This window comes from Mustela nivalis (assembly GCF_964662115.1).
Source record: "Mustela nivalis genome assembly, chromosome: 9".
In the NCBI taxonomy this organism is placed as follows: Eukaryota; Metazoa; Chordata; class Mammalia; order Carnivora; family Mustelidae; genus Mustela; species Mustela nivalis.
The window spans coordinates 22,747,650-22,773,169 of record NC_139028.1 but is presented as its reverse complement, the minus strand read 5'-3'; the positions used below and the strand labels follow the sequence as shown (position 1 = coordinate 22,773,169).

Genomic DNA, 25,520 nt, shown 5'->3' with positions numbered 1-25,520 from the left:
GCGAGACGCGCGGCGTGGTTTTGCCGGCCGGGGCGCAATGAGGCGGCTGCCCGCTGGGTGGCGCCGATTTCCCGGGGAGGTCCTTATTGGGCCCCCGGCGGAGGTGGGGGAGAGGCGGGCAGGAGCCAAGGCCAGGGAGCCCTCTGCGTCAGCTGCTGCTCACTGCGCCGCGCCAGTACCAGCCGGGACTCACCCGCAGCTCCATGCTTGTGCCCGGCTCCGCTCGTCCATCCTCGGAGAAGAGGCAGGTACGTGCCACCTGTCGGAGACTAGGGAGGAGGGATGCGGAGGTCAGCCCGGTTGTTGGCTCAGAAAGTGAGGTATCAACGACAGCCTGGGTAGAATGGGTACCAGAAATGTAGGGCGAGCGCCAGCTGTGCGGAGGAGCCCCAGCTGTGGCTGCCAGTTGGGGAGGGGGGTGGGGGCTGCCAGCTAACAGCCCAGGGTGCCAGGAAGAGCCATCTGTGTGCTGATCAGTGTGTTCTAAGGAAATGCTGCTTGGGCAGGTCCGCGTCTATGTGCCCTGTGCGGTATATGGCCTAAGAGTGACGTCTGGACCCTGACAACCCCTTCCCCACGTGTGTGTCCAGTTCGCTTATTCCGCCCTGTTGAAGCTCCTGGGGGCTGTCTCGGGTCAGTTTGCCAAAGGGGTGGGGGTGGGGGTAAGGCAGCAGTGAAGTGCAAGGGGAGATTTTCCACCAATCCCAAACCAGAAAGAGGCATCTTTGAAATTCTCACCAATCCCAAACCAGAAGCAGGCACGCGGTGCTCCAAGGCGAGTAACTTAGACTTAACAGCCACGGCAAGCTCTGGCCAACCCATTCTACTGTCCTCTGAGGAGTGTACCTCTGCTTCCCTAGCTGGCTGCTTTTAGAATGGGGCTGAGCTGGAGATCATGGTGACGTTCACCTCCCCAGGCATGGGCACGAAAAGGTTCCCCCAAGTCCAACCCTGGAAAGTAGAGGAAAGGAGAGCTGGATGGGCTGGGGTTGGGGCATCCCGCACTCCTTTGGTACTGTAGATGCATGCCAAGCTGGAATCGGAATGAGGACTGGAATGAGGGCCAGGGACGAGGGCGTCCTCTGAAGTGCATCACCGGGACCCAAGCTGAGTCAGTAGCCTTTGCTGAGACAGGGTGGAGGCACCATCCTGGGTACTCCCAGTCCTCAGGGAGAACCATCGAGAAACAGGAGACGCAGACTGGGAGCAGACAAGAGCACCAAGGCCCAAGAGGTTAAGAATCCTGCTCCATCCTCCCGTGAGCCTGCCCAGCCCAGCTCTGTGGCCTTGGAATCCTGAGCACTCCGACAGGTAGAGTGGAACCACTCCCCAAGCCGCTTTCTCCTGCTAGCCTCTGGGCAGCCGCCCTTGCTATATTTTTTTAGGCAAAGGGGGAAGGAGCCGAAATAGGCCCGGCTCTTCTCCACTATATGGGCTGGACATCTGGGATTATAGCAAGAGTCATTTGTCCTTGCCAGCTATAGGACAGAAAACCATGGGGCTCTTTTCTGCCTTTAAAACACAGCACTCCCAAGAGGTGGCCCAGAGGCCCTGTTCTCCCTAGGAAGGTTTCCGTGGTAGGTGTTACTACAAATACTGCCACTAATTATCATAATTAGTGGAAGTATTCAGTATAGTCATTATTAGTATTTATTGAACTTTTACCATGTGCCAGGAAATTTATAAATATTATTTTATTTAATCCTCACAACTGTGAGGTATAGCATTATTTACACTTTTTACTCCTGTTTTACAGATTAAATCACTAAGGTTCCGATGGCTTACATGACTTTCCCACTGTCTGAGAGCCAATAAAAGGGAAAGAACAGGAATACATGCCCAGGTCTAGAAGTCCATTAGAAAAGAGTTTGGACCGAACCTGAGGCCAGGTCCCGCTTGCCTCTCACTACGTGTGTGCCTGGATCTCTAGTTGTACTCTGCCTCCAGGGGAGGATCTGGACTAGCACGGAGGCTTCCCCCTCTTCTCTCCATTCTCTATCCTCTTTCCCTTGTTTCCCCTTGGATTCCCCCTTGTGTTCCACTTGAAAATGTCCCCCTTCAGAGAGCCCTCGCACCATCTCCTCGCTTGGCACTGGCCCATCAGGGCAGCACCTCAAGGGAGGGCTGCCACTGCCCCTTTAATTCTCCCTGGGCTTGGAATGCAAGTGAGTTGAGCTAGCCATCTCTGTGAGGTCAGATAAGATACTATATATATCGGAGTCGGTAACCTGAGCTCCAGATTACCCAGCCCTAGTCGGACTCTAGCCTCGGGGCTCTCCACCACGGTCTCTTGCCTCATTGGGGAAGGAGAAGCCCCCAGATCCTGTCCAGTGCCCCCGGACACAGGTCAGTAGCTGCCCCTATAGTATGTGAACTTTATGGGGCCTGCTGTCCCGAGGATCCCATGTGTTTGGGGGAGCATGTGATAGGCTGCCCAGCTGGGCCTGGAGGAGTACTTGGGGCAAGATGGACGGTGAAGGCTGGAGGAGGCAGGCAGGGGCGACCAGGACAGAGGGAAGATAAGCCCTGGAGGAAAGGGAGGGAGACTGGGACTCTCCCCTGGGGTGGGGGCACCAGGAGAGCTCCCGACAGACGGGATTAGGGAAGAGAATTGAAGGATACCAGTACTGCCTGTAGGCCCATTCCTTTGCATTTTCTTGGAAGTGTCGAGATGGCTACCCTCTCCAAACCCTAAATCCAGAAGCCTGCTGTAGAGACACTACCCTGGGCCCACCCCCCTACTTCACCAGTCAGGATTCTCACCTTCATCTCCAGTCTTTCTCATCCCATCACCCCCTCTCAGCCCTGGGGCAACTACTGGAGGTAGCAAGGGAGACAGAGATGGACCTAAATTCTCTTGAATGGCCCCCTGCCAAGGCATGCAAGAGGATTAGGCACTAAACTGGTGGGCCTATGGATGCAAGCCCCTGAGAGACAGAGCTACTGGTTACAGTGGAGGAGAGGCACACTGAGGCGGTTGGGGACTGAGAAGGCAAGCACCAACTGCCCCCACGGAGGCCCTCCACCCTACCCGCAGCCAGCACACCTGCCAGGACATCCCTCAACCTAGGAGCTGATGCTTGTGCCCAGACAGTGCCCAAGCAGACAGGAGTGCGGGTCAGCGTGTGTACACGAAGGGAGACAGGACCCCTCTCTCAGCCCGCTTTACCTTTCAAGGTCAGCACATCAGCTATGCCTCATTCCAATGGTGTTAGCAAGTGGCTTTGGGAAGCTCTGAGGTCACCCCTGTGGAGGTTCCAAAGCACCTAGCAGGACTGGCTGGGACTCCCCACTCACCTGTCCCAGACACCTGGGGAGGAAAGGAGGACTGAACTCTGTTGAGGCACACCTCTGAAACCCAGCTAGGGGCTTTCTCTCCAGACAGTGGCAAGGCCACAGAAGCTGGCATGCCTTCCCCCCAGAAAGCACAGTGGATCTGAACAGAGAGGGGCCACGAAGTCTCCTGGGATGTGGGACATTACCCACCCCCTACCCTCGGGGCCAGGAGTGTCTGAGATTCCTGGGGAGCAAGTCCCTCCCCTGGCTGGGCAGGTTAGGGAGCCCTTCACGTGAGCAACAGGAAATGACAGTGGCTGACGCACAGGGGCTGGCTGCCCAGAGAGACAGGGCTCATTTTAACCCCTGACTCATCTAGCACAGGTACCTTGGGGGGGTGGACCAAGCTGCAGCAAGGGTAGGAGGCTGGGGGGCATGTCCATAACCAGGCCTGGGGCCAAGGGCCCTGGCTGGCACTAAATGCCAGGGCCCCGGGACACTCGGGAGCTTGGCACCGTGGGTGAAATGGAGGCCTCCTGGACCATCTCTTGGCGGATCAGAATTGTACTGGTGCTCAGGTTGCACTTGGCTTTGCTTTTGTTTGCCCAAAGTGGAAACTCCAAGGGCCGCCTCCTGCGGGAGTCTGTACCTGCCACACCGTGGCGTAGACGGGGATGCCTGTGTCCCCCAGAGCCCCAGGCCACAGGTCCTGCCCCATTCCAGCTCAGGGAGAGGCCAGGGAAGTACAAAGTGGAGGTGCTGGCCTCAGGGTGGCTGTTTGGGGACCGAGAACAGGTGCCAGTCCTACATGGCCACTGCTCACGCAGCATGACCTTGGGAAACCCGCGTCACTTCCGCCAACACTGGTTTCCTCATGAGCAAATGGGCGTGAGGATGGCACCCACTACTGGGGCCGACCGTGAGGATTGGCACGTGGTGTCCCAAAAGTCTTCGTAGAGTTTCAAACTTCAGGAACTTCAGAAATAGGACTGATAAACGCTTCAAAGTTTCATTATTTCATTCCTTGTCTATTGAATCTTGAATAAAAATACCAACTTCGATTTAATGTAAATCATTAAACCTTCACATGATGCTTCTAACTTTAAATTCTTTCTCCGAAAGAATTAAAACCTAAAGCTGCGCTGAGGCTCTGGGGACACCGGGACAGCGCTCCAGGGAGGGCTGCCGTGACCCGCGTGGAAGCTGCGACAGAAGCGCTCAGCGCAGTGCCTGGTCCAGAGGTGTTCCCGGCCTGCTAGCGGGTCATGGTCGCTGGGCTCACGTGTCCTTTCAGGAAGCAGAGGGCTCTGTGGAGGAAAGGCAGCTGCACTTCCCAAGAGTGGGAAACTGAGCCAAGTGACAGGGGAGTTCTGGCAGAGCAGGGAAGAGTGGAGGTGCCCGGTTGAAGATGACATGGAGGAGGAGCTTGGCAGGTGGTGTGCGCCTGCTGTCCGAGGTGGCGGGCACCTGGGAGGAGTTGCCTAGAGCCACATGCCTATACTTGCCAGCTCTCGGTAAACAGCAAAAGGAGCAGGGCAGCAGGGGCCCCACGCCCGGCAGGGAGGGAGACAGGGGATCCCAGCCAATCGGCTCGCCTCCCACTGCCCCATGAAAGGGCCATTCAGTCCAGGCCGTTCCTGTGGCAACGAGGAGACTCCAAGCCATGTGAGTGCCCGTCCTGTCCCTGTCTTGCGCAGCAAGCCTACAGCCAGGGCCCAGCCTGCTCTCCCACCCGTGGTGCTTTCTGCGGCCTCCAGGGACAGCCGTGTCAGGTAACACCAAGGGGCACCAACCCAAGCTGTCAGCTCACCTGGAAGGTGTTGACACTTTTCTCAAGAGGGAAACTTGGAGTCAGGGGAGGGGATACGCCCGCTCAAGGTCTCAGCCGCAGTAGGGACCCTCTCCCCAGACACGGGAACTCTAAGTCCAACGTCAGCGCTGGAAGGCAGCTGCTAGGGATGGGAGCTGTTAGTGATGGCAGGACACCCCCCCACAGTCAAGGCTGCTATGGCAAGGGAGGCGGTGGTCTGCCACTCGCCTGCCAGATTGGGGCAGAGAGGAGAATGGGGATTTAGGAGGCCTCCTGGGATTCAGGGTGTAACTCCACCTCTAGCCCCAACCCTTTCCAAGGAATACTTGCCAGCCTTCCCAGGGCTGTCTGTCCCTGTCCCTTGTACCTTGTTTGGCCGCAGCACTTCTGCGTCATAAACAGGGCCAAGAGAGGTCACGAGTCTGGGGCACTGCCTGCAGAATACCAATTCCCTGGGAGCCTTAGTGTGGAGGAGGGGGAGTGAAAGCCATGGGGAGGAGGCATGAGCTCATGCCCTGGGCCGGGCGGGGGGGGGGGGGCATATCTGATTGGCTGCCTGGTGTCCCAGAGCCCAGTTCCTGAGACCTGGAGTCTCTTTGACTTTGAATTATTGATGGAGCTTCTCCAAAGTGAAATAGAGCAGGACTCGTCCCACGCCCCCACCCTGGTGCCTCTGTCTGTATCTTTCTCGGCCTCCCTCAGGGTTTACACTCTTCCTTCTCTGTACCCCAGGAAGCCAAGCAGATGGAAGGAGAACTGTGGTCCCCCTCTAACCCTGCACAAGGTCACCGTCCAGTTACTTTTTCCTAGAAAGGAGTGGGAGCTGTGCTGGCGGTGGGAACACAGTGGGCAAGGGTGTGTGTATGAAGATGGGGGTCCCCAGGCCAGGTGGGAAAATCATACATAGTAAGTGGAGACCAGGCATTTCTGAGCCAGCCCAGACTGAAAACTGCTGCTGGTCTCTGGCAGGGTCTAGAAGTTCTGTTCTGGGATCCATATGGAGGTTCCCACCCGCCGATCTCCCACCCCTGCACCTATCCCACGCCCTGCATGGACTGAGTTGCTAGGGCCCTCTGCCAAGCCATCAGCGTTTGGGGCTTGGCACCAACTCCTCTCTGCCCAAACGGGCCGGGCTGCCAGACTAGGGCAGGCCGTGGGCTGCCCGAGCCAGTGTCTGCAGCACAGCGAGATTCTCCCCACTGCCCGCTCGCTCACCCGCACGCCTCGCTGAGGGATGCAGGGGAAGTCTGGTGCCCCAGGGCTGAGGTCAGAAGCCAGCCAGGCCGGGAGACAGCCAGCCCTCACATTATTACAGGCCTACAAAGGAGGGGCCCAGAGCCTGGCAGGGGCTGGGGGAAAGATAATAACTACTCTCAGAGCTGAGGGCCTCCACATGTTATTATCTCATTTATTCCTCGCAACAACCCTGTGAGGTAGGAACCATAATGACGATGATTATACTCATTGTACAGGTGAGGAGATTGGGGCTCGGAGGGGCTGAATGACTAGTGTAAAATCACCCAGCTAGTCAGTCACAGGGCAAGCCACAACCAGCCCTGTACCACTACTCTGAGGTTCCTGGAGGGCTCTGTCCCCCACCCTTGCAGGAGCCCCCCAAAAACCCCTGATAGCCTCTAGGAAAGAGGCCTAATCCTACTTGTTCCTCTCTCCGAAGCACCTTTTTTGCCCACCCCCCGAGCTCCATTTTAGATAAAGCCTGCACACCTCGGGTGACAGAAGGACTCTGATGGTCCCCAAATGAGCTTAAACTTGATGGGGAGGGATGAATCAAGGTCCAGTAGGAAAAGCACTGGACTAGAAACCTGAAAGACCTGAATTCCAATCTTGACTCTGCTAGTTGTGACCTTGGGCACATCAGTGTCGTTGTTCCCATCTGTACAACAGAGAGGTTAAAACAGATGAGTCTTGGGTACCTGGGGGCCTCAGTCCATTAAGTGTCTGCCTTGGGCTCAGGTCATGATCCTCAGCAGGGAGTCTGCTTTTCCCTTTCCCTCCACTCCTCCCCCTCCACTCATACTTCGTCTCTCGCTTTCTCTGTCTCAAATAAATAAATAGTCTTTTTTAAAAAGGATCCTTACAACCCCCCAGTTCAGAGATTCCTGTGTGCCTTCTCCAGACCCACCCCAGCTGCGCGGGGTGTGGGGACAAGGAGTACCGGCTGTAGTGAAGGATTTTAGCCTCTAGGGGGCCCCGTTTGCACAAGTCATCACTGTGAGCTTGTTGGCTTGGAGGTTGGTAAAAGAACCCCTGAGAGGCCACAGGACCCCAACTCTGCTTAGAGCCACCTGAGTTAGATCCGTGAAGAAAGAAGTTTCTGCCACACGAGGATTCCCCACCAGAGCAGGTGACCGTGTCCAAGGAAAAACTGTGGGATTTTATCTGGAGACTAAGGTCAAGTCCACTTCCTGCCACATGCTCATTCACCACCACCTCCCCTAGTCCCCCTGCTTCCTCTCATGAGCCTCCTTTTCCTCATCAGGGATCTGACCAAATGGTCCAGGGCCTTTCCAAGCTCAGACAATGTAGGATTCCAAAAAGATTCCTGCTCCTCCTTTCAGCAGAAAGAATTAAGACTTAAATTCTTAAAATGGCCGGCATTTTCAATCCAGGGGTTGAGGGCCGGAAGAGAGGGAGCAGCTGAGATCTGGACTGGCATACTGTGGGTCACCTGGAGGGCTGCTGAGAGAGGGCGGTCCCCACCCTCACATCTAGGGCTTTGCAAGGGAGCACTCGGAGTAGCCAGGATGTGCAGACTGGTGGCCCTCTGTGGTTTGTAGAAGCTGGCTCACATCTTGTGCTCTCCAGTGTGAATACACAAGCATAGGTGTGTTTCTTAGCCGTGGGCCAGCCTCTCGTGGAAATGGACCAAGTGGTCTCTCATTGAGATCTGCGTTTCCAGCCAGGTGGGGATGAAGAGGAGGGATGGGGGCACCCTGCCTGACACCTGGCAGGGCCCTCTGACAACCGCTTTCCTTGTCTTCCAGCCCATGAGGCTCCCAGTCCCCACTGAGTGCCGCCCCGAAGGATGTCCCAGCTCTCCTCCACCCTGAAGCGCTATACAGAATCGGCCCGCTACGCAGATGCCCCTTATGCCAAATCGGGCTATGGCACCTACACTCCCTCTTCCTACGGGGCCAACCTGGCTGCCTCCTTCCTGGAGAAGGAAAAGCTTGGTTTTAAGCCAGGCCCCCCGACCAGCTTCCTCACCCGTCCCCGAACCTATGGCCCCTCCTCCATCCTGGACTATGACAGGGGCCGCCCCCTGTTGAGACCTGACATCATCGGGGGAGGTAAGCGGGCCGAGAGCCAGACTCGGGGCACTGAGCGGCCTTCAGGGAGCGGACTCAGCGGGGGCAGCGGATTCCCTTATGGAGTGACCAACAACTCCCTCAGCTACCTGCCTGTGACTGCCCGTGACCAGGGTGGAACCCTGACCCAAAAGAAGTCAAACAGTCAATCAGACCTGGCCCGGGATTTCTCCAGCCTCCGGACCTCAGAGAGCTACCGGATAGACCCTGGGAACCTGGGTCGCAGCCCCATGCTGGCCCGAACACGCAAGGAACTGTGCGCCCTGCAGGGGCTCTACCAGGCAGCTAGCCGCTCGGAGTACCTGGCCGACTACCTGGAGAACTATGGCCGGAAGGGCAGTGCGCCTCAGGTGCCCGCCCAGGCCCCAACCTCTCGAGTCCCTGAAGTCCTCAGCCCCACCTACCGACCCAGTGGCCGCTACAGTCTGTGGGAGAAGAGCAAGGGCCAAGCCACTGGGTCCAGCCGCTCCAGCTCTCCAGGGCGAGACACCATGGTGAGTTTGCCCCTTGGGGACCCACTGATGGGCTGGGGAGGCAGCAAAGGATGTAGAAGACCCCAATTAAAGGATGGGCTCCCCATCTGACTCCTGATCGAAGCAGAGGTCTCCTTCCCAATCCTTGTGACAGTGTCTCCTGCAGCCTGAGCCAGAGAAGTCATCTCAGCATGGCTGGTACCCTCGTGGCTCAGTGCCTTGCTCAGGGGTCTTCCCACTCTCCCTAGGAAACCCATTTCACGACCCCTGCCCTGGATGCCCATCCAACAGTGCTCCCGGAAATGCTCGGCTACCCCCACATACACTGCAGTGCTCACCCTCCACTTTGCCACCCAGCATGCCAGGGTCCCCTGCAGGCCCTGCGCCATCCTGGACTGAATGCTGAGGCCCCCGCACCGCGAGTGCTCCCTGTGGTAAGAGAGGCCTCCCTGCTCTGGCTGTCTCTCTCCTCTTGCTCGGGCTTTTACTTCCCAGCCTGGGGACCTGGCTTACCATCTGGGCATAAGACATCAGGGGGAGAGGGACTCCCCTCTGATGGACACCAGTCCTGGCTCAGGACCAGAGTGTCTGGATAGCGGTGCTTATCATGTATGTGTCTTTGGGGAAAATGTTGGAAACAATTTTGTCTAGGGTTTTAGATAATCCCATACCTCTGTATTCTGGTCCTGCCAGAGGCTGGCTTGCATCTAATCTGTGAACACACCTCTCTGGGGTACTGACGACATTCTGCCTTTTCTTTAGTTATTAGTGGACCCATCAGGTGGCAAGCTCTCAAAGAATGAGAAAGAAATCACATCTCTAAATGCCTCCTCGTGGGCCTAGCACTGCACAGAGTGTAGTGGAGTTACAGCTGACCTGCTGATCGTATGGATGAGTACGGAGATGGATGCACAGAGGGACGGTTGCATAGGTGGGTGGATGGATGGATGGATGGATGGGCAGGTGGACAGACAAACCAGTGGGCAGGACAGCTGTGTACCAGCCCCCGACTTCTAGGACAGGTGCCTTTTGCAAATAAGAGCTGTGCACACCAAGAAATAAATGCTGCTTAGTGGGCTCGTCCAGACAAAGGGAGCAGGGGTACAAAACAGGCGTAGGGCTTTGGGTCATAGACCTTTTTTTTTTTTTTTTGAAGATTTTATTTACTTATTTGACAGAGAGAGAGATCACAAGTAAGCAGAGAGGCAGGCAGAGAGAGAGAGAGAGGGAAGCAGGCTCCCCACTGAGCAGAGAGCCCGATGTGGGGCTCAATCCCAGGACCCTGAGATCTTGACCTGAGCAGAAGGCAGAGACTTAACCCACTGAGCCAACCAGGCGCCCCTGGGTCATAGACCCAACATAACTAAAGGTCTTGAGGGGACAAATTTAATAACATTACTTAGAGAGTCTTAGAGAGTCTTGGTCTTGTTGGGCTGTCTATGAAGGGCCATGGAGACACAAAAATTGGTGCCTCCCAGAGCATTCAGAACCTGACAAGGCAGGGCCAGCTACACTGGAGGGCTGGCATGGAAGAGAAGCGGGGGATAACAGACCTGGCCTGGGAGAAGTATGTGTTCTCAGAGGGACATATGGTTGGACTAGAGCATGATTCACTTAGATATGCTGCTGTGGCTCACCTCGGGGGCAATCAGAAAGCAGCTCTTAGTGGATGGGCCCTAAAGACCTCTGGGAGGCTCCCTCCCTTTGCTCAGAAGAGAAAAGTTCTTTATGGTATGCAGTGTTCCTCAAAGTGAGGTCCACAGGAATCACCTGCGAGGCTTAATCATCCAGGGGCCTGGACCCAACCCAGATCCCGGAATCAAACTCTCTAGAGATATACCTGGGAATCTGTCCTTCTTATAAGCGCTTCAGGTAACCTTGAAGCGTACTGAGGTTTGAAAACCTCCTCTCCACAGACTAAACTGCAGACCCGCGCTCAGTCACAGTCATGAGAGCAGGGTCTCCTCCCTTGGTGGAGGATGGGGAGTCAAACTCCACTGGAACTCTGCCTCCTTCCTACACAGGCATATCTCAAACTTCCCTCCCTGGAGGCTGCTGCCCTCTCTGTTCCCCCCCACAGGAGACACCTCAGCCTCTCCTCCTCCTCCAGACAGAGGAGAGTTTTGAGAGAGGAGCTCAGAGAGGTGGCAGATTGCCCTGGGGCAAACTCAACCACCCTAACATCCCTCCTTCCCACCTAGAACCAGCTTACAGCACACCTGACTAGCTGTTATCGTCCTACAGTGGAGCCAGTGTCTCGCCCTGAGCTCACAGGCAAGATACTACCCATGGGGACGCCCTGAGCTCACAGGCAAGACACTACCCATGGGGACGGCCCCTTAGGGGCCAGACCCTCATGTGGCCTCACCCCCTCTCCTCACCGCTCTCAGCCTTACTTCCTGCTGCCGACTCCCTCTCCTGAGGTCACAGCAACCCTGCTCGAGAGGCCCGCACCACTTCTTTCTAAAACTGGGTCCATTGTCTTTTCAGATTTCCATTTGGGGATCTGAACTTCTCATTCATTCATTTCGGGGCTCAGTTTACTAGCAGTCTACCTCAAAGAAGGGTCCTTAACTTCTGCACCTGTTTCCTTGACAAAAGAGAGTCTTCATAGTTCCCACTTCATAGATCATTGTAAGGAACCAAAGGTTGTACGGCACACAGTAGGTGCTTAATAAATGTTAGTCCTCCTTGTTCCCTTCTAGGCACTTTCGGGAGGCAAGAGAGATGAAAGCCGTGATCCCTGCTCTCAGTGCACTCACAACTAACTTGGGGAAATAAGTTCTTAAAATAGCTGTGATAGGAGGCAGCCCCAGGTGTCCTTTGTCAAGTGTCACAGGTGGTGGGGAAGGGAGGGGCCGCCTGAGGCTGCAAGGTACAGTTTGCCTCTTTAACCTTAGACACCGCTCATCTGCGCTGTGTTTCCTCATCCATAAAAGGGATGGGTCATACTGCCCTGCCCACCTCACAGGGTGTCAGGAGGCTCCAAACAAACTGGCCGTGAAGGAATCTGAAACCTATAAAATGCTATGGAAGAGTTAGTGAAAAGGGAGAAGATAGAAAAGGGGCTTTTGGCATCTGAGTGGAGCAGGGAGGGGACCACCCTTGTATCATGTGGCAGGGTCCACTGTGATCTGACTCTTCTGGGGTCCCCCTGGGTGGCCCTTGGACCCAGGGGCTCTCCGGGTAGCCAACTTGAACTATAGCTGACATTCATGAAGGAAAGTCAAAAGCAGGCACCAACCGGGGAGTTAGAACAATTCTAACCAGGCTCATTCTCCTCATTAATAGTAACAGTCAACATGAACTTGGAATATTACAGACTCAGCTGAGCTCGAGTGAAGGACTGGTGGAGGGGGATTGGGAATTCTGAAACCCCCCCACCCCCATGCTTGCATATGCACCAACAAACCACCAGTGGGGGGTGGGGGGACTGCAGCTCAGCCTAAGATAATGAGGGCTGCCCCAGGCTCCACGTGCTGTTTAAAATGCAGACAGATTGGAGGGGAGGGACTGATGGTTCAGAACTGGCAAAAAAAAAAAAAAAAAAAAAACAGCTTTCACTACCACCCCACCCATTGCCTGTGGGGACTCCAAGCCAGGCCAGGTGGGTTGGCCCAGCAGAAAGCCTGGAGCCCAAACACCCAGCCCAGTTATGGCCCCCCTTCGCCCCACCTCTCCTGTTCCCTGGGCCTATGGAAGGACAAGCTGTTCCCACTGAGCCCTGCCAGGGCTGCGCTTTAACCCCTACAATCCATCCTAATCCTCCCCTGCTCCACCCCTCCAACTGCTCCCTCCCCAGCCCTGGCATTCTGCCTGCCAGCCTCAGCCCTGCCCTCACCCCACCCCACCCAGGCCACCCTCTGCTCTCCCCTAGACAAGCAGGGGTTGGCCCAGGGCCCTCCAGAGCACAGTCATCAGGCTGAGTACCTGCTGCTGAGATGCAGAGCCAGGGAGCAAGGCTCAGAGCCTGCCGGCCTCTCCTCCCCACACAGCCTCTTCCAGACCCTTGCCCTCTGCTCTAAAACCTGTTGCTAGGAGTGAAAGGGCTGGGAACCTAGAATACCTGGGTCCTATTTGACAAGGGGCTGCTGACTCATCTCCCGAAGCCTTGGGTGCCCAGCTGTTCAGTGACAGGGAGATTATATAAGGGGAGGTCATGTGATTTTACTCTTGGGTGGGACTTTGAACTTGACTGCTGCCTTGCAACCAGCAGGGGTTACTCCAAAGAGAACAAGTTGAAGGCGGCAGGAACTAACTGCCCTAGCGGTCCAGGGTGAGAAGTGGAGAAGTGTGACCTTCCTCTCTCCCCCACTGCCTTCTCTGTTTATTCAGCCATGCTGAAGTGCATCCCCGTAGTCTTGTTTATCCAGCCTAGCAGCCTGGGACCCCGGGGCTGCCCTGACCCTCTCAGCCACCCCCAGGAAGCTGAACGTCCTGAGGACTTGAGTCTCTGTTGACATGAGAAAGCCTCTCAGAGTAGACCTTAAGCTAAAGGGTCCCATGACCAGGACCAGTACGAGCTGCTGAGAAAGGACAGGCAGTTCGGGCAGGTGTCAGCAAGACGCCAATGGTCCCCATCCCTTAAAGACGGGCTATGCTCTGTGACCTGGTTGGTGGCCCCCGTGCCGCCTCACCGAGGCTCAGTTTCTCAGTCAGCGCCCAGCATCATCCTCCCTGCCTCCCTCCTCCCCTGCTCCAGGATGTCTTCATGAGTTAACATGGTGCTGGGGTGGGGCTGGGCAGTGGAGAAGTTAATCCGAGCCCGGCAAAATGTTCCCTGCCCGAGGGGGAGCCGCTCCACTGACCAGCAGCTACACAAATGAACATCATGTTCAGGGCCCAGGCTGCACACGTGGCCCCCTGCACCCTCCGACCTCAATGGATAGGTAAAACTGGCACCCGCACAGAAACATAAGCAAAAGAGGGACATGTGTGGGCCTCTGGAATCCAGCTGGTTCAGGCCAGACTGCCCTAGGGCTGGAAAGAGTACAAAGCTTCTGGCCTCCTGGGGTCGGAGTGATACAGGGAAGCAGAGGGCCTTCTGTCCCCAGTGGCACTTGTGGGCTAAAAGCCCAACCCACAACAAGGAGCCCCTACCCATTCAGTCAGTCAGTCAAGCCACCAGTCTATCCACTTGTGATGGTAATGACAGGTGTGTGCTTGGTGGGGGGAGGGGGCAGGGGAGGTCATTTTCCTGGGTCAGAGCAGTGTTTCCAAAACCCTTGAACCAAGCCATCACTGAGATCTGAGGAAGCAGGGTATACTCTCAGGCCTGCCCTCACAGAGCTAACCCAGATTCCAACCCCAGAAGATCCATTCTTTCCCCACCCCGCTTCAAGAAATGGCACTGCGGAGAAAGGGTGTCACGGGGGTTTGGCCAGTTGAGAAATGAGCCACAGTTGCTTGCTGGTTGTGTCCTTCAGCAGTCAGACCTGCTTGACGAGACCGGACCCTATGTGAATTCTTTCCCCTCACCCCAGCCTTCTCAAAGAGCTCCCCTGCAGGTAGATTTCCTCATCTGGGCCTCCTTGCTCCCAGCGTTGGCTCTAACCTTCTACTTCCCAGGAACCAGGAAAGAGGGAGTGAGCGTGCTAATACAATGCCAAGATGTCCTGGGGTGGGAGTACTGGCCTAAGCTGTTGAAGAGTCATGACATTGCTGGCCTAAGTCATGGGGCCAGAGGCCAAATGCTCCAGTGGGGAAGCACCTGTGAAGACAGTGCTTACCACAGCACGCTTATTCAGCATGCAAATCAAGACTCACCCCACCCTGTGAGGCTCTGTGGGACTTCCAGGATATTCAACAGAGCCTGGTCCGGCCCCCACTTAGACATGAGATCAACACCATTTATCAAGCGCCCACTAAGAGAACCCACAGCCCTGCCCGAGGAGGTTTCAGTGTGATCGTACAAGCCCACAGACGATCTAAAACCATTTACAGGAGCCTTAAAGACACTTATAAAACAAAGATAAACATATTAAGATAAATTAACACGGTGTACGCTGAATACCAGTGGACAGGGGTTATGCTGTGATGGGCTGTTCCACGCTGAATGGAGTTCTTTAGAGAGGGCTTGGTGGAAAACACAAGTTTTGAGCATACTTTACAAGCAGGTAATTGGCAGGGAGCGGAAGGGCATTCCAGAATCTCCTGGTAATTGTTAAAAGCACAGGTTTTGCCGTAAGCCAGGTTGGGGTTCAAAGCCCCACACTGTCATTTATTAGCTTTGTGGTTCTGGCAAGTCATTTGGCCTCTCAGGACTTAAGGACCTTCATCTAGAAAATAGAGATAATAGTTCCTACATCACTTCGTTAATTATGCAAATTAACCAGGATAATATATATAAAGCACTTAGCCTGTGCCTAGCATTTAGTGAGTACTTAATCAGTGGCAGCTTTGTCTTTTAAGTGAGAGAAGGCAAGTGCTGAAGCAGAGAAGTAAGAGCAGGTTGGTTAGCAGCAGGGGTCAGAGAAGGGCGAGGGTGGTGACGGAGCCTGCGGACAGACAGCCTCACAGACGGAGCTACCTCAGCTTCCATGCTGGACGCAGGAGTCAGGTGCTCTAGGAGCTTACAGGCAGAAGTGTGGTGTCATCAAAGGCCAGCATTGCTGCAGACACTGTAGGACTCAATGGAAAGGGTGTGCCTAGAAAGAGGGAAGCAGGGAGAAGGCTGAGGCAGCACCTCGGGGATCTGGTCACGGGGATCTGGTCACGGAGTGAGGACAGGGACGGGGCGCTCACCTCCTAACACCGGTGCCCTTGCTGACCATCGCCCACCCCATACCTGTGTTCGGGACATATTCCCCATGTGGCTGAGGTCGTGTGAGCAGGGCGCGTGTACATGTGGCCATGAGCATGCCAAGAGGAACAGAAGGAGGCCACAGATGAGTAACAGCACACGCTGCTGCTTCTGAGTATTTTTAAATGCTAAAAATACTGGCTAAAAATAGCCAGCAGGCTCCAAACAAGATACTTTCTCTAGGCAGATTCTGTGTGGGTCCCTGATAGGTGAGGGGCGGTGGAGCATCTGAAATGAAATGCAAAGACCTCTGCTCTTCAGGCATCGAAGCCCTCCCGCTTGCCCCCACCCGGGCTGAGCACCTGCGTCCCCACCGCGGTGGTACTTTCTTCCCACCTTCCAAAACAAACCAAAATCTGAGATTCTGAGAGAGATGCAGCTGGGTAATTGGGCAGAAGTAGCCAGAAAATGTTCTTCCCTGGAGCCAAATGGGACAGTGACCTCTTGTACCTTATAAAATAGGAGCACTGGCTCTCTTGATAATGGGACGAACTGGGACTGGGGAGAGGTGTGGGGCGGGGAGGACTCAGTGCTGACGCCAGGGAAATCCGTGCTCCTAACCCAGGGGCCCACGGACCCTCGCGAGCTGTGTGCGTTTCGGGCTCCTGGAGGGCCTGAGTCCCCCTGAACGACGTGCAAAAGTTTGTGCGCAAGTGCATCTTCCCCCCGCGGAGAGCACGAACTTTCACAGGGTGCGCCAAATGCCCGGCAGCTCCCAGAAGTCAGGGACCGTAAGCCTCCCGGTTTGGGGGGCGGCTCACCGGACTGACAGAGTCCTCTGGGGGTCCTCCTGAGTCCCGAGGCCGGCGGGGGGCTCGGCGCGCCTGTCCCGCCCTTCCCGGGGACGGCGGGTCTTGGCGGCAGCCAGGCCGGTGGGGTCAGCGGGCAGGGGGCAGTCCCGGCGAGGGGCCGCTCTGCGGGAGGCTCCGGGCGGGGGAGGGGGACGAGGTACGGGGGGCGGGGCCCCGGCCGCGCTCGGGGCCGCGTGCCGGCGCCAGGGGCGGGGCTGGGGTGCTGGCCCCGCCCGCGGCGCTGACGTCGTGGGGCCCGAGGCGCCGGCAGGGCAGCCAGTCAGCCGGAGCGCGAGAGCCGGGTACCGGGGCGGTTGGCCGCGCGCGCCGGGGAGGTTGAGGCGGAGGAGCGCGCGGTCGGCGGGCCGGAGCAGTTACCGCCGGGCGCCGCGGACGGTGTCCTGTGGCGGCCTCTCCGGCCTCAGCGTCCGGGCTGTGGCACCGCGCGGTCCTCCCCCGCGCCCCCTTTGCCAACGTTAGGCGTGGGGCCGATCCCGCCGCCCGCCCCCCAGCATGCGCACCTCGTACACCGTGACCCTGCCCGAGGAGCCCCCGGCCTCCCCCTTTCCCGCCCTCGCCAAGGAGCTGCGGCCTCGCTCCCCGCTCTCCCCCTCCCTGCTGCTCTCCACCTTCGTGGGGCTCCTGCTCAACAAAGCCAAGGTACGCGGGGCCCCTTTCCGGGACCCCCAGGCCGGGGGCCTGGACTTCCGCCTCCTCCCCGGGACGCCCCCCACCCCCATCTGCCGCGCGCTCCGGGGCCGCGGGGGACCGATTCCTCCCAGCCCCCACCCCTCCTTTCCTAGGGTCTCCCGGCAAGGAATGCCCCCTCCCCAGGTGATCTCAGGCTTACTCGCGGCCCCCTCCCCTTGTTGAGGTCCCAGCCCCTGAGGTTCCCCCCCCTCCCCTCTTCCTCTCCCTCTTCGTGACCCGGGCACCAGGTGGCCCTTGGGCTCTTAATTCCTGGCACCTCTCAGGACAGGTGCAGGAAAGCGTAACCTTGACTAGTTCTCGCTGTGTGAGGGAGTGGGCAGCACGCTGGACTCGGCGGTGTGACTCCTCCAAGGCCAAAACCCAGCAAGAAAGGCTGTTCGGAAAGAGCCGCCCCCTCCTCACTCGCCCCAAAGGGCGCTCTTCCGAAGGGTTGGTAACGAGGGTCCTTTGACCCGGTGAAGGGCAGAGGAGTCGCAGACAGGTGAAAGAGGGCAGCTTCCCTTTCCTTTCCTGCCCTCCCCCAGTTCTGCTAAGTGGGCAGTGGATCCCTCAGATGAAGTAGCCACCCCAGGGTAATGCTGGGGCCAGAAGCTGGGCACTGCCCCCTTGGGGAAGGGAGAAGGGGCCAGAGCTTGACAGATCTTATGTAACAGGCACCAGCTCCCGAGTTGGCAGTGCGTGCACTGCCCCGTGCCAGGGCCACACCAGGCTCCTTGGCCGCAGCCAGGACTCATGGCTGACCCTCATGGCACAGGTGAAGTAAGCAGGAAAGCCCTTTCCTGGGGTCTTGAGTGTAAAGACACAAACCTCAATCAGCCTTGCTTATATGACCCACATCCCCAAATGTTTCCTCCCCATTAACCCAGAGCGGGCTCTCCCTGAGCCCCCTGCTCCTTCACGGAGGGTGAATGCTGTCTGTCTACTAACCGTGGAGGTGGCATTGACCTTTTAGAACAGTGGTTGCCCCTAAGTCAAGGTTAGGTTTGTTGATGACTGATTTTAAGGAAGTTCTTGATCCAGACTCTTTCCAGTCTTTGCGTATGCACTCCACATAGCAACTGGAGTCATTTCCTTCTCTCCCGGTGAGAGGCTCGCTGTGTGGGGTCTCTCCCCCAACCTCTCCAGTTCTAGCCTCTCCCTGTCGGCCCAGAGGTAGGATTGTTTTCCCCCATAAGAAAGGTCACTCCTGGGACATTTTGTTCCTCTCCAGAATGGAAAGTGCTGACTTTCCCTGGAGCTCCTGATTTCCTATTCATGGCAGAAGAATATCTGGCTGGGCATAGAACAGCCCTGCTCTCCCCTCCACTCCCACCCCCCGACTCCTCTCATCCAGCCGCCTTCTACACAGAGCGCTTAGAAATTGGCAAGTAGTTTTGAATTCAGGAAATTTTAGACAAAGGCACAATCCACCCCCACCCCTACAAAAAGAAAAACGAACAGAGTGTCCGCACAAAGCCATAAAAGAACCTTCCCCATCTCTATACCTGCCAGGCCGTTAGTAGAGTTAGATTCTCAAGAACAGTAACCGTAGGTGATGACGTGTTCTTGACCCTCACTGTGCTGGGTCAGAGTTAAAAGTGTCAACACCACACAAGTGCCTCAGTGCAAAGACACCTCCAGTTTTCCACTGCCCTGTCCCCATTAGTGCTGAGGGACTACTGTCTCAGCTGGAGGCCCACTTTGGTGGACACTGACATGATCACCAGGCTTTGCTTCTGCAGCTCCTTTAGACAGATGTTTTCTGAGGCCCAGGGGGTAAGAACTAACAAGCAATGCCAAAAATAAGCGTGAGAGTGAATCTTTGAGGAGGGGAGGACGGGTATCCTGTGGTGGACAGGCTTTAACGTTTAGTTCCAAACGGGCAACACGGAGACTTTCGTGTTTTTGTTGGGCACCAGAGAAGTCCTTCTCCAGGTCTACCTGAAAACCCTGATAAGGTCTTTGTCCAGGGAATTATCTCTGTTGTGGTCCTCTTACTGGAACATCAGGGTTTAGACTGTCAGAAAGGTAAGATTAAAATCTTGTGTTTGGGGCCATATACTGCTAGCACTGGCAGAATTCAAGGATGCTTTTGCCCACGTGCTGCCAATAGGCTTTGCTTGCTAACTGCAGGTGGAAACCAGGTCTCTCTTCTGAGTATATTTCCTTCCCTACCTGTTAGTGTCAGACCTGATCACTGGCAAGAAGGGATCCTCTTACTTGTGGGATCAGCAGGGCAATTCCTGAGAAAAGCCCTCCTTCAGCCTGCCTCTCCCCACCCCACCCCCTTGAGCTGACAACCTCATGGGCTTTGTCAGCACACGGCATGAGTAATTTTAGCTGAGTTATTTCAGGCTCCTGTTCTGATCAGGGTTGAGCTGGCCCCACGCATGCCCCAGTCAGTGTTGCTCCAGAGTTGCCGGCTCCCGGGTCCCCTCCCTGAGAGAGGGGGTGGCAGGCTCATCTGCACACTGTTTCTTTAACCCTTTGAGCCCAAAGGTTTTCTGACTCCTTGCAGGTAGGGCCAGGATTAGCCAAGAGATGTGGACCTAGCAGCTGTCTCACTCCAGCCCCCTCACCAACCTCCACAATAGGGACAAGAACGAAGTGGCACCCTCAGCCAGGTGCTTACCCCTGTGTGGTCACAGTCTGCCATCGGAAGGGCTCCCAGCCAGTGACCAGTCAGGATGCCGAAACCTGAGCCAGGCTGGGAGGATTCTCCCAGGCTTTAATCAGCCTCTGGGAGCTGAGCTCAGCTGGAAGGAATTCCACCTGTCTCCGGCAATTCAGAATGGCAGGCCAACTTCAGTTTTCCTCAAGCTGAAGATCTTAAACTCACTTCAGACATTTTGTCATTGAACATTTCAAGATCTCCTTGAAGCGCCTGTTACGACAGCTGCTTCGTGTATTGGACATCTAAGGGTGGGAAAGTGGGTCATTTGAGATAGTGCCCAGATTTGGGACCTGGAGTTCCTTGTAGCTGGCAATCAAATACATTAATTCCTAGGCTCTAGCTCTAATCTCCAGCCTCCAGTATGGCAGAGACTGAAGAGGCATGTACAGATCGGAGAAAGCACATGTCAACAAAGGAAAGGAAAGCCCTGTAGAGTATCTGTGTTGTGTGTTGAAGAGAGAACAATGTGTGTGCCTGATCCTCCTGGCTCTGGCAGAAAGCTGCGTGAGTGCGCCTAGCACTGACCCAGCCTCTTTGCCTTCAGCCTCATATGCCGTGTGTTCTTTGTTTCCAGAATTCTAAGAGCGCCCAGGGTCTGGCTGGTCTTCGAAACCTTGGGAACACGGTGAGCCCTTCCCAGCCCACTTCTTTCCTCAGGCCACGCGCTCCTGTCCCAATGGGACCATCTGGCCAGAGTTCCCTTCTGGCTCCTGCGAACTCCCTGTCCTCTAGAGGCCAGTTATACTGCCCATCCTGGCTGGTGGGTTTTACAGAGTGGCTGGGGCGCCGCCTCCCTCCTGGCCCCTAGCAGGAAGCACTGCTATAGGGGAGTTGCCCTCTTTACTGTCAGCTGCTTTCCCGGAGCCTTATCCTGAAGGACATCCATCGCTTCCCACCCACTTCTGTCCGGCACACCCACACCCTTCTGTATACCTCACTGTCAATAACCAGCTACGTCACCTGTGCTGCCAGTGGGAGTTGGCCCCACAGTGCCCCTTCCCCTTACAGAAAGAGGAACTTGAGACTGTGGGAGTGTTCATCTCTGGGGTAGATGAGCCAGAGGGCCTCTGGTACTAGGGGAGTGGACATGCCAGACAGGGCTATGTCTTACTGAGCGGGTGATCTCTTGCAGTGCTTCATGAACTCCATTCTGCAGTGCCTGAGCAACACCCGGGAGTTGAGGGACTACTGCCTTCAGAGGCTCTACATGCGGGATCTCAGCCACAGCAGCAGTGCCCACACAGCCCTCATGGAAGGTGAGGAGCCTGGCCCTGGACACGGGCTCTGCTCCACAGTAGTATCAGTAGTTGTGTGCTGTATGTGTCCCTCCTAGTCTTCTCTCTTTGGCTTCTTTTTGTTGGGATTCTAGTTTGAGTTTCTTACAGAAAATGTCTCACCTGTCCTCCACGCCCCCCTCTCTACCCTCTCCTCCCAATAGAGTTTGCAAAACTAATCCAGACCATATGGACTTCATCCCCCAATGATGTGGTGAGCCCATCTGAGTTCAAGACCCAGATCCAGAGATACGCACCACGCTTTGTTGGCTATAAGTAAGAGCCTTGCTGACATGTCCTCCCCTGGGTGGGTGCCGGCCACAGGGTGGTTCTCGGAATGAGAGCTATCACTCACTCTTTTCTTTGGACTCAGTCAGCAAGATGCTCAGGAGTTTCTTCGCTTTCTTCTGGATGGACTCCACAATGAGGTGAACCGAGTGACAGTGAGGCCCAAGTCCAACCCTGAGAACCTCGATCATCTTCCGTAAGTAAGAGGAGAATGCTGTGGGGAAGAAAATCTTGGTGAACTTGAGTTTTGGGCTGACTTCTTTGGGGGTAATAATTTGGAGAGAATTTTAAATATTAAAGATTTAGACTGATGGATCCGTAAACTTCTCATGGCATGAGCTCTGACCCAGTTGTCTCCCTCTCTCTGGCTCCTAGTGATGATGAGAAAGGACGACAGATGTGGAGGAAATACCTAGAACGGGAAGACAGTCGGATTGGGGGTAAGTGCATGAATGGGAAGAAGGCCTGCTTTCCCTGGTAACTGCTTTTGCCTCAGCAGAGCATGAGTGTGAAAAGCCCTAAGAGTCATCCTCTCAGGGGACCTTCCTTCTGCCCAGCGGCCCATGGACAGAGGCAAGAGCGCTGAGAGGGCACACAGCCCAGAGAAGACGTGTGCTCCTTCTCCTGGCTTAAGCTCGGCTGTCCCATCTCTTCTGCAGATCTCTTCGTTGGGCAGCTAAAGAGCTCCCTGACGTGTACCGACTGTGGTTATTGCTCGACAGTCTTTGATCCGTTTTGGGACCTCTCACTGCCCATTGCTAAGGTACGTGCCCCTGTTGCCTCCCGTTGGAAGGCCCACTCATCCTCTCATAGCATCGACCTCTGTGACTCGTACTCTCTGTCTCTCCCAGCGAGGTTATCCTGAGGTGACTTTAATGGACTGCATGAGGCTCTTCACCAAAGAGGACGTGCTTGACGGCGATGAGAAGCCGGTAAGTCCCCTCCCGTGGGACCCAGAACACACTCTCTGGGAGAGACTTGACACCGGCAGATGCAGCCTGGGAGTTCCTGGACTCAGCCCACTGATTTCTCCCCCAAGTCCTCTGTAGCTCTCTTTGTTCTGTCTTGCAGACGTGCTGTCGATGCCGAGCCAGAAAACGATGCATAAAGAAGTTCTCCATCCAGAGGTTCCCAAAGATCTTGGTGCTCCGTATCCTTAAGATCCAGTCCACCGGGACGCCTGGGTGGCTCAGTTGGTTAAGCAGCTGCCTTCGGCTCAGGTCATGATCCCAGCGTTCTGGGATCGAGTCCCACATTGGGCTCCTTGCTCAGCGGGGAGCCTGCTTCTCCCTCTGCATCTGCCTGCCATTCTGTCTGCCTGTGCTCGCTCTCTCCCCCTCTCTCCCTCTGATAAATAAATAAAATCTTAAAAAAAAAAAAAAGATCCAGTCCACCATGGCAAGCTGGACTTGCCTTTAGAGAGTGACTGATGACAAGGGGCTGAACTGAGGGCAAGCAGAGTAGGAAAAAAGAAATGTGGTAGACTTTTCTTTCCTGGTTTGCTCTTTTGCTTCTGAGAAGTGCTTCACCCTCTTAGGACTCAGTCCCCTTTACTTTGACTACCCTTGCCACTTGCCACCCTCTCTTGTCCTTGACTTAATGCCAACCCCAGACCTGAAGCGGTTCTCAGAATCCAGGATACGAACCAGCAAGCTCACAACATTTGTGAATTTCCCACTAAGAGACCTGGACTTGAGAGAATTTGCCTCAGAAAACACCAGTGAGTATTTTCAGCTGGGAGGGCAGAAACAAGGCACAAGGACCTAAAATCCAGATGGGAGGCCAGGAGGTGGGAGGAAGCTGCTGAAGAGTGAGTTAACAAAAATCAGGAATAGAGGCATGAGGGAGAAGGGAACGTGGGGCAAGGAATGCTTTGGGGGCCTGAAACCTTGTACTTCCTCCCCAGACCACGCTGTTTACAACCTGTACGCTGTGTCCAATCACTCTGGAACCACCATGGGTGGCCATTATACAGCCTACTGCCGGAGTCCAGTGACAGGCGAATGGCACACTTTCAATGACTCCAGGTGAGACAGAGCTCTCAGGCAGGGCTCCTGGCTGGCTGACACCTGCACCTCACCCACCTGTGTGGCTTCCCCTTTGACCAGATGGAGGAGGTCAGAGCCAAAAGGCCATGTAATATGTCTGAGCCTGCCACCCCTTTGCAGAATTTCTAGAAGACTGCAAAAGAGATCGACTTCCGGGGCACCTAGGGAGAGGAGCAGTGGGCCCTCACGGTCTGCCAGCCCCACCGCGTGTGTCCCTGTGGCCCCCTCTCCAGGGCTCTCTCTGACGTCCCCCCCCCCCATCTCTCCACAGCGTCACACCCATGTCCTCCAGCCAAGTGCGCACCAGCGACGCCTATCTGCTCTTCTACGAACTGGCCAGTCCGCCCTCCCGCATGTAGCAGCGAGGAGCTACATCTCTTTCTCCCTTCCCCGTGGTGGCCCCACACCCTAAGTTTTTTTTTTTTTTTTTTAAGACAAAAAGAAAAAAAAAAAAAAAAGAACCTGACAAATAAGAGAAAAATAAAGCAAAGTAACTGCCGAGCAGGAGTTGCTGCAGCCCAGTCAGGGTCTGGAGCCAGGAGCCGGGAGCTCCGAGCCACCTGGTGTGAAGATCGACAGGACACAGAGCCTGGAGCGCAGTGCCCCCTCGGCGTCTCTTGTTTGCAGTTTTAAGCTTGTGGTTTTTTTCCTGTGTGTAATAAACAACAGCGGTCTGTGGGGAGAAGATCCTGGTCCACTTGCTGCCCTTCCAGCCCCCAGTTCCTCCCGAGAAGACAGCGCCCTCTGGAGCCTGCTGGGAGGATCGCCGCCTGGAAGCACTGGCGCCGGAACCCGGCACCTGTCTTCACCTGGACCCCCGCTCACTGGTCCAGAAGCAAGAAAAACACTCATGAGCCAAGAGCCCTCTTAACGCTGCTAACTCCAGGGGGACAGACAAGGGGACGACTTTGGGGGGAAAAAAAGCTGATTTTGGTTTTTAAAAACCTGGTTTTTTTTTTTTTAATTACCATAACTAAAGTTTTCAGATGGGAGATGCTTCCTTCACACCTCTTTACAGCTGGGACATTGTGCTGGTCATTTTGTTTGTTTTTAGTTCTTCAAATACAGCTTTTCTAATGCTAGCCCCCAGTGGTGCTAGGTGGGCGTTGGCCAGACCCCAAGCACAGCCACAGTAGACCCAGGATCTAACAAGTTTTTTTTGTTTTCTTTTTTTTGTTGCTTTTTTTTTTTTTTTAATGTTCTGGATGGAATCTAGTTGCCTCCAAGAATTGTGCCTTATAGCATTTGGGGACCAGGGGGTAACTTCCCCTCCCTGAAATATCCCTCAGCCTGTTCCCTTTTCCCCAGTGCCATGTTCAACCCCGCTGGGGGATAATGGGGGTCATGCCCTTAGCCCCTGGCTCGGTTTGCATTGCAGTGAGGCGGAGAGGAGAGTAGGTAGAAGGAGATTTCTTCTGGTAGTGTATCAAGTTTTTCCTGCCCACTTCCTCTAAGCCACCCCTGGTCTACTCCCCCCAGCTGTTTGAAGGATAGCACAAGCCCCTTATTTCTAGAGCTTTTCTCACCTTTAATTTATTCCCTTTTAATGTGCTTTTTCTTCCTGACCTTCATGCCCCCATCCCTTCTCAGAGCCTCCTAGACATAGGCCCTTTGGACCGAGTTTCTCAGGGATGCCCATACCACCCCTCAGCCCCCCTTGGCATTGGTCTTCAGTCCTACCCCAGGAGCTGGAGCCTGGGTGTTTGGGGACATCTTGCCTCAGCTGTACGATTCTTTCCCACGGGCGTGATTTTCCCTGAGTAGTTGGACAAAACTCGGTGCTGCCACAGAGAGTAACACTGTTCAGCACCAAGGCACGGAGCTCTGGGCATCCACATGGCTGGGCCCAGCTTGTGCCCCTTGGAGCCTGAAGCTTTCCAATGCTCCCAGAAGGAGGCATCAGAGAAAGACGCCCCAAGTTTAACTGGCCTGACCCCCTTCCCCAGGGAAGCCCTGTGAACCTGAGCCAAAGGGCTGATGTGCACTTGTTTACTGTGTAAGCAAGAGTAGAAGAATGTCTGATGTCCAGTGAAACCTTGTACAGAATAAATAATAGCTTTGAGAA

At 55.4% G+C, this 25,520-nt stretch overlaps 1 protein-coding gene across 9 annotated transcripts; it reads left to right on the top strand.

Moving 5' to 3' along the window:
* Positions 1-67: 67 nt before the first annotated feature.
* USP2 (ubiquitin specific peptidase 2) lies at positions 68-25,520 on the top strand. 9 transcript variants are annotated; one of them, XM_082683581.1, is made up of 15 exons: positions 68-248; positions 1,022-1,311; positions 8,092-8,909; positions 9,137-9,322; positions 20,420-20,470; positions 20,978-21,101; positions 21,284-21,395; positions 21,493-21,603; positions 21,783-21,847; positions 22,067-22,170; positions 22,259-22,339; positions 22,479-22,557; positions 23,020-23,127; positions 23,314-23,434; positions 23,727-25,520. In XM_082683581.1, the coding sequence occupies exons 3-15, from the start codon at positions 8,133-8,135 to the stop codon at positions 23,812-23,814; spliced, it is 2,007 nt and encodes a 668-aa protein (XP_082539707.1). In that variant the 5' UTR covers positions 68-248; positions 1,022-1,311; positions 8,092-8,132; the 3' UTR covers positions 23,815-25,520. The 9 variants fall into 9 exon arrangements, with proteins under 9 accessions (XP_082539707.1, XP_082539708.1, XP_082539705.1 ...); XM_082683582.1 differs by lacking the exon at positions 1,022-1,311 and having other exon boundaries at positions 68-244; XM_082683579.1 differs by lacking the exon at positions 1,022-1,311.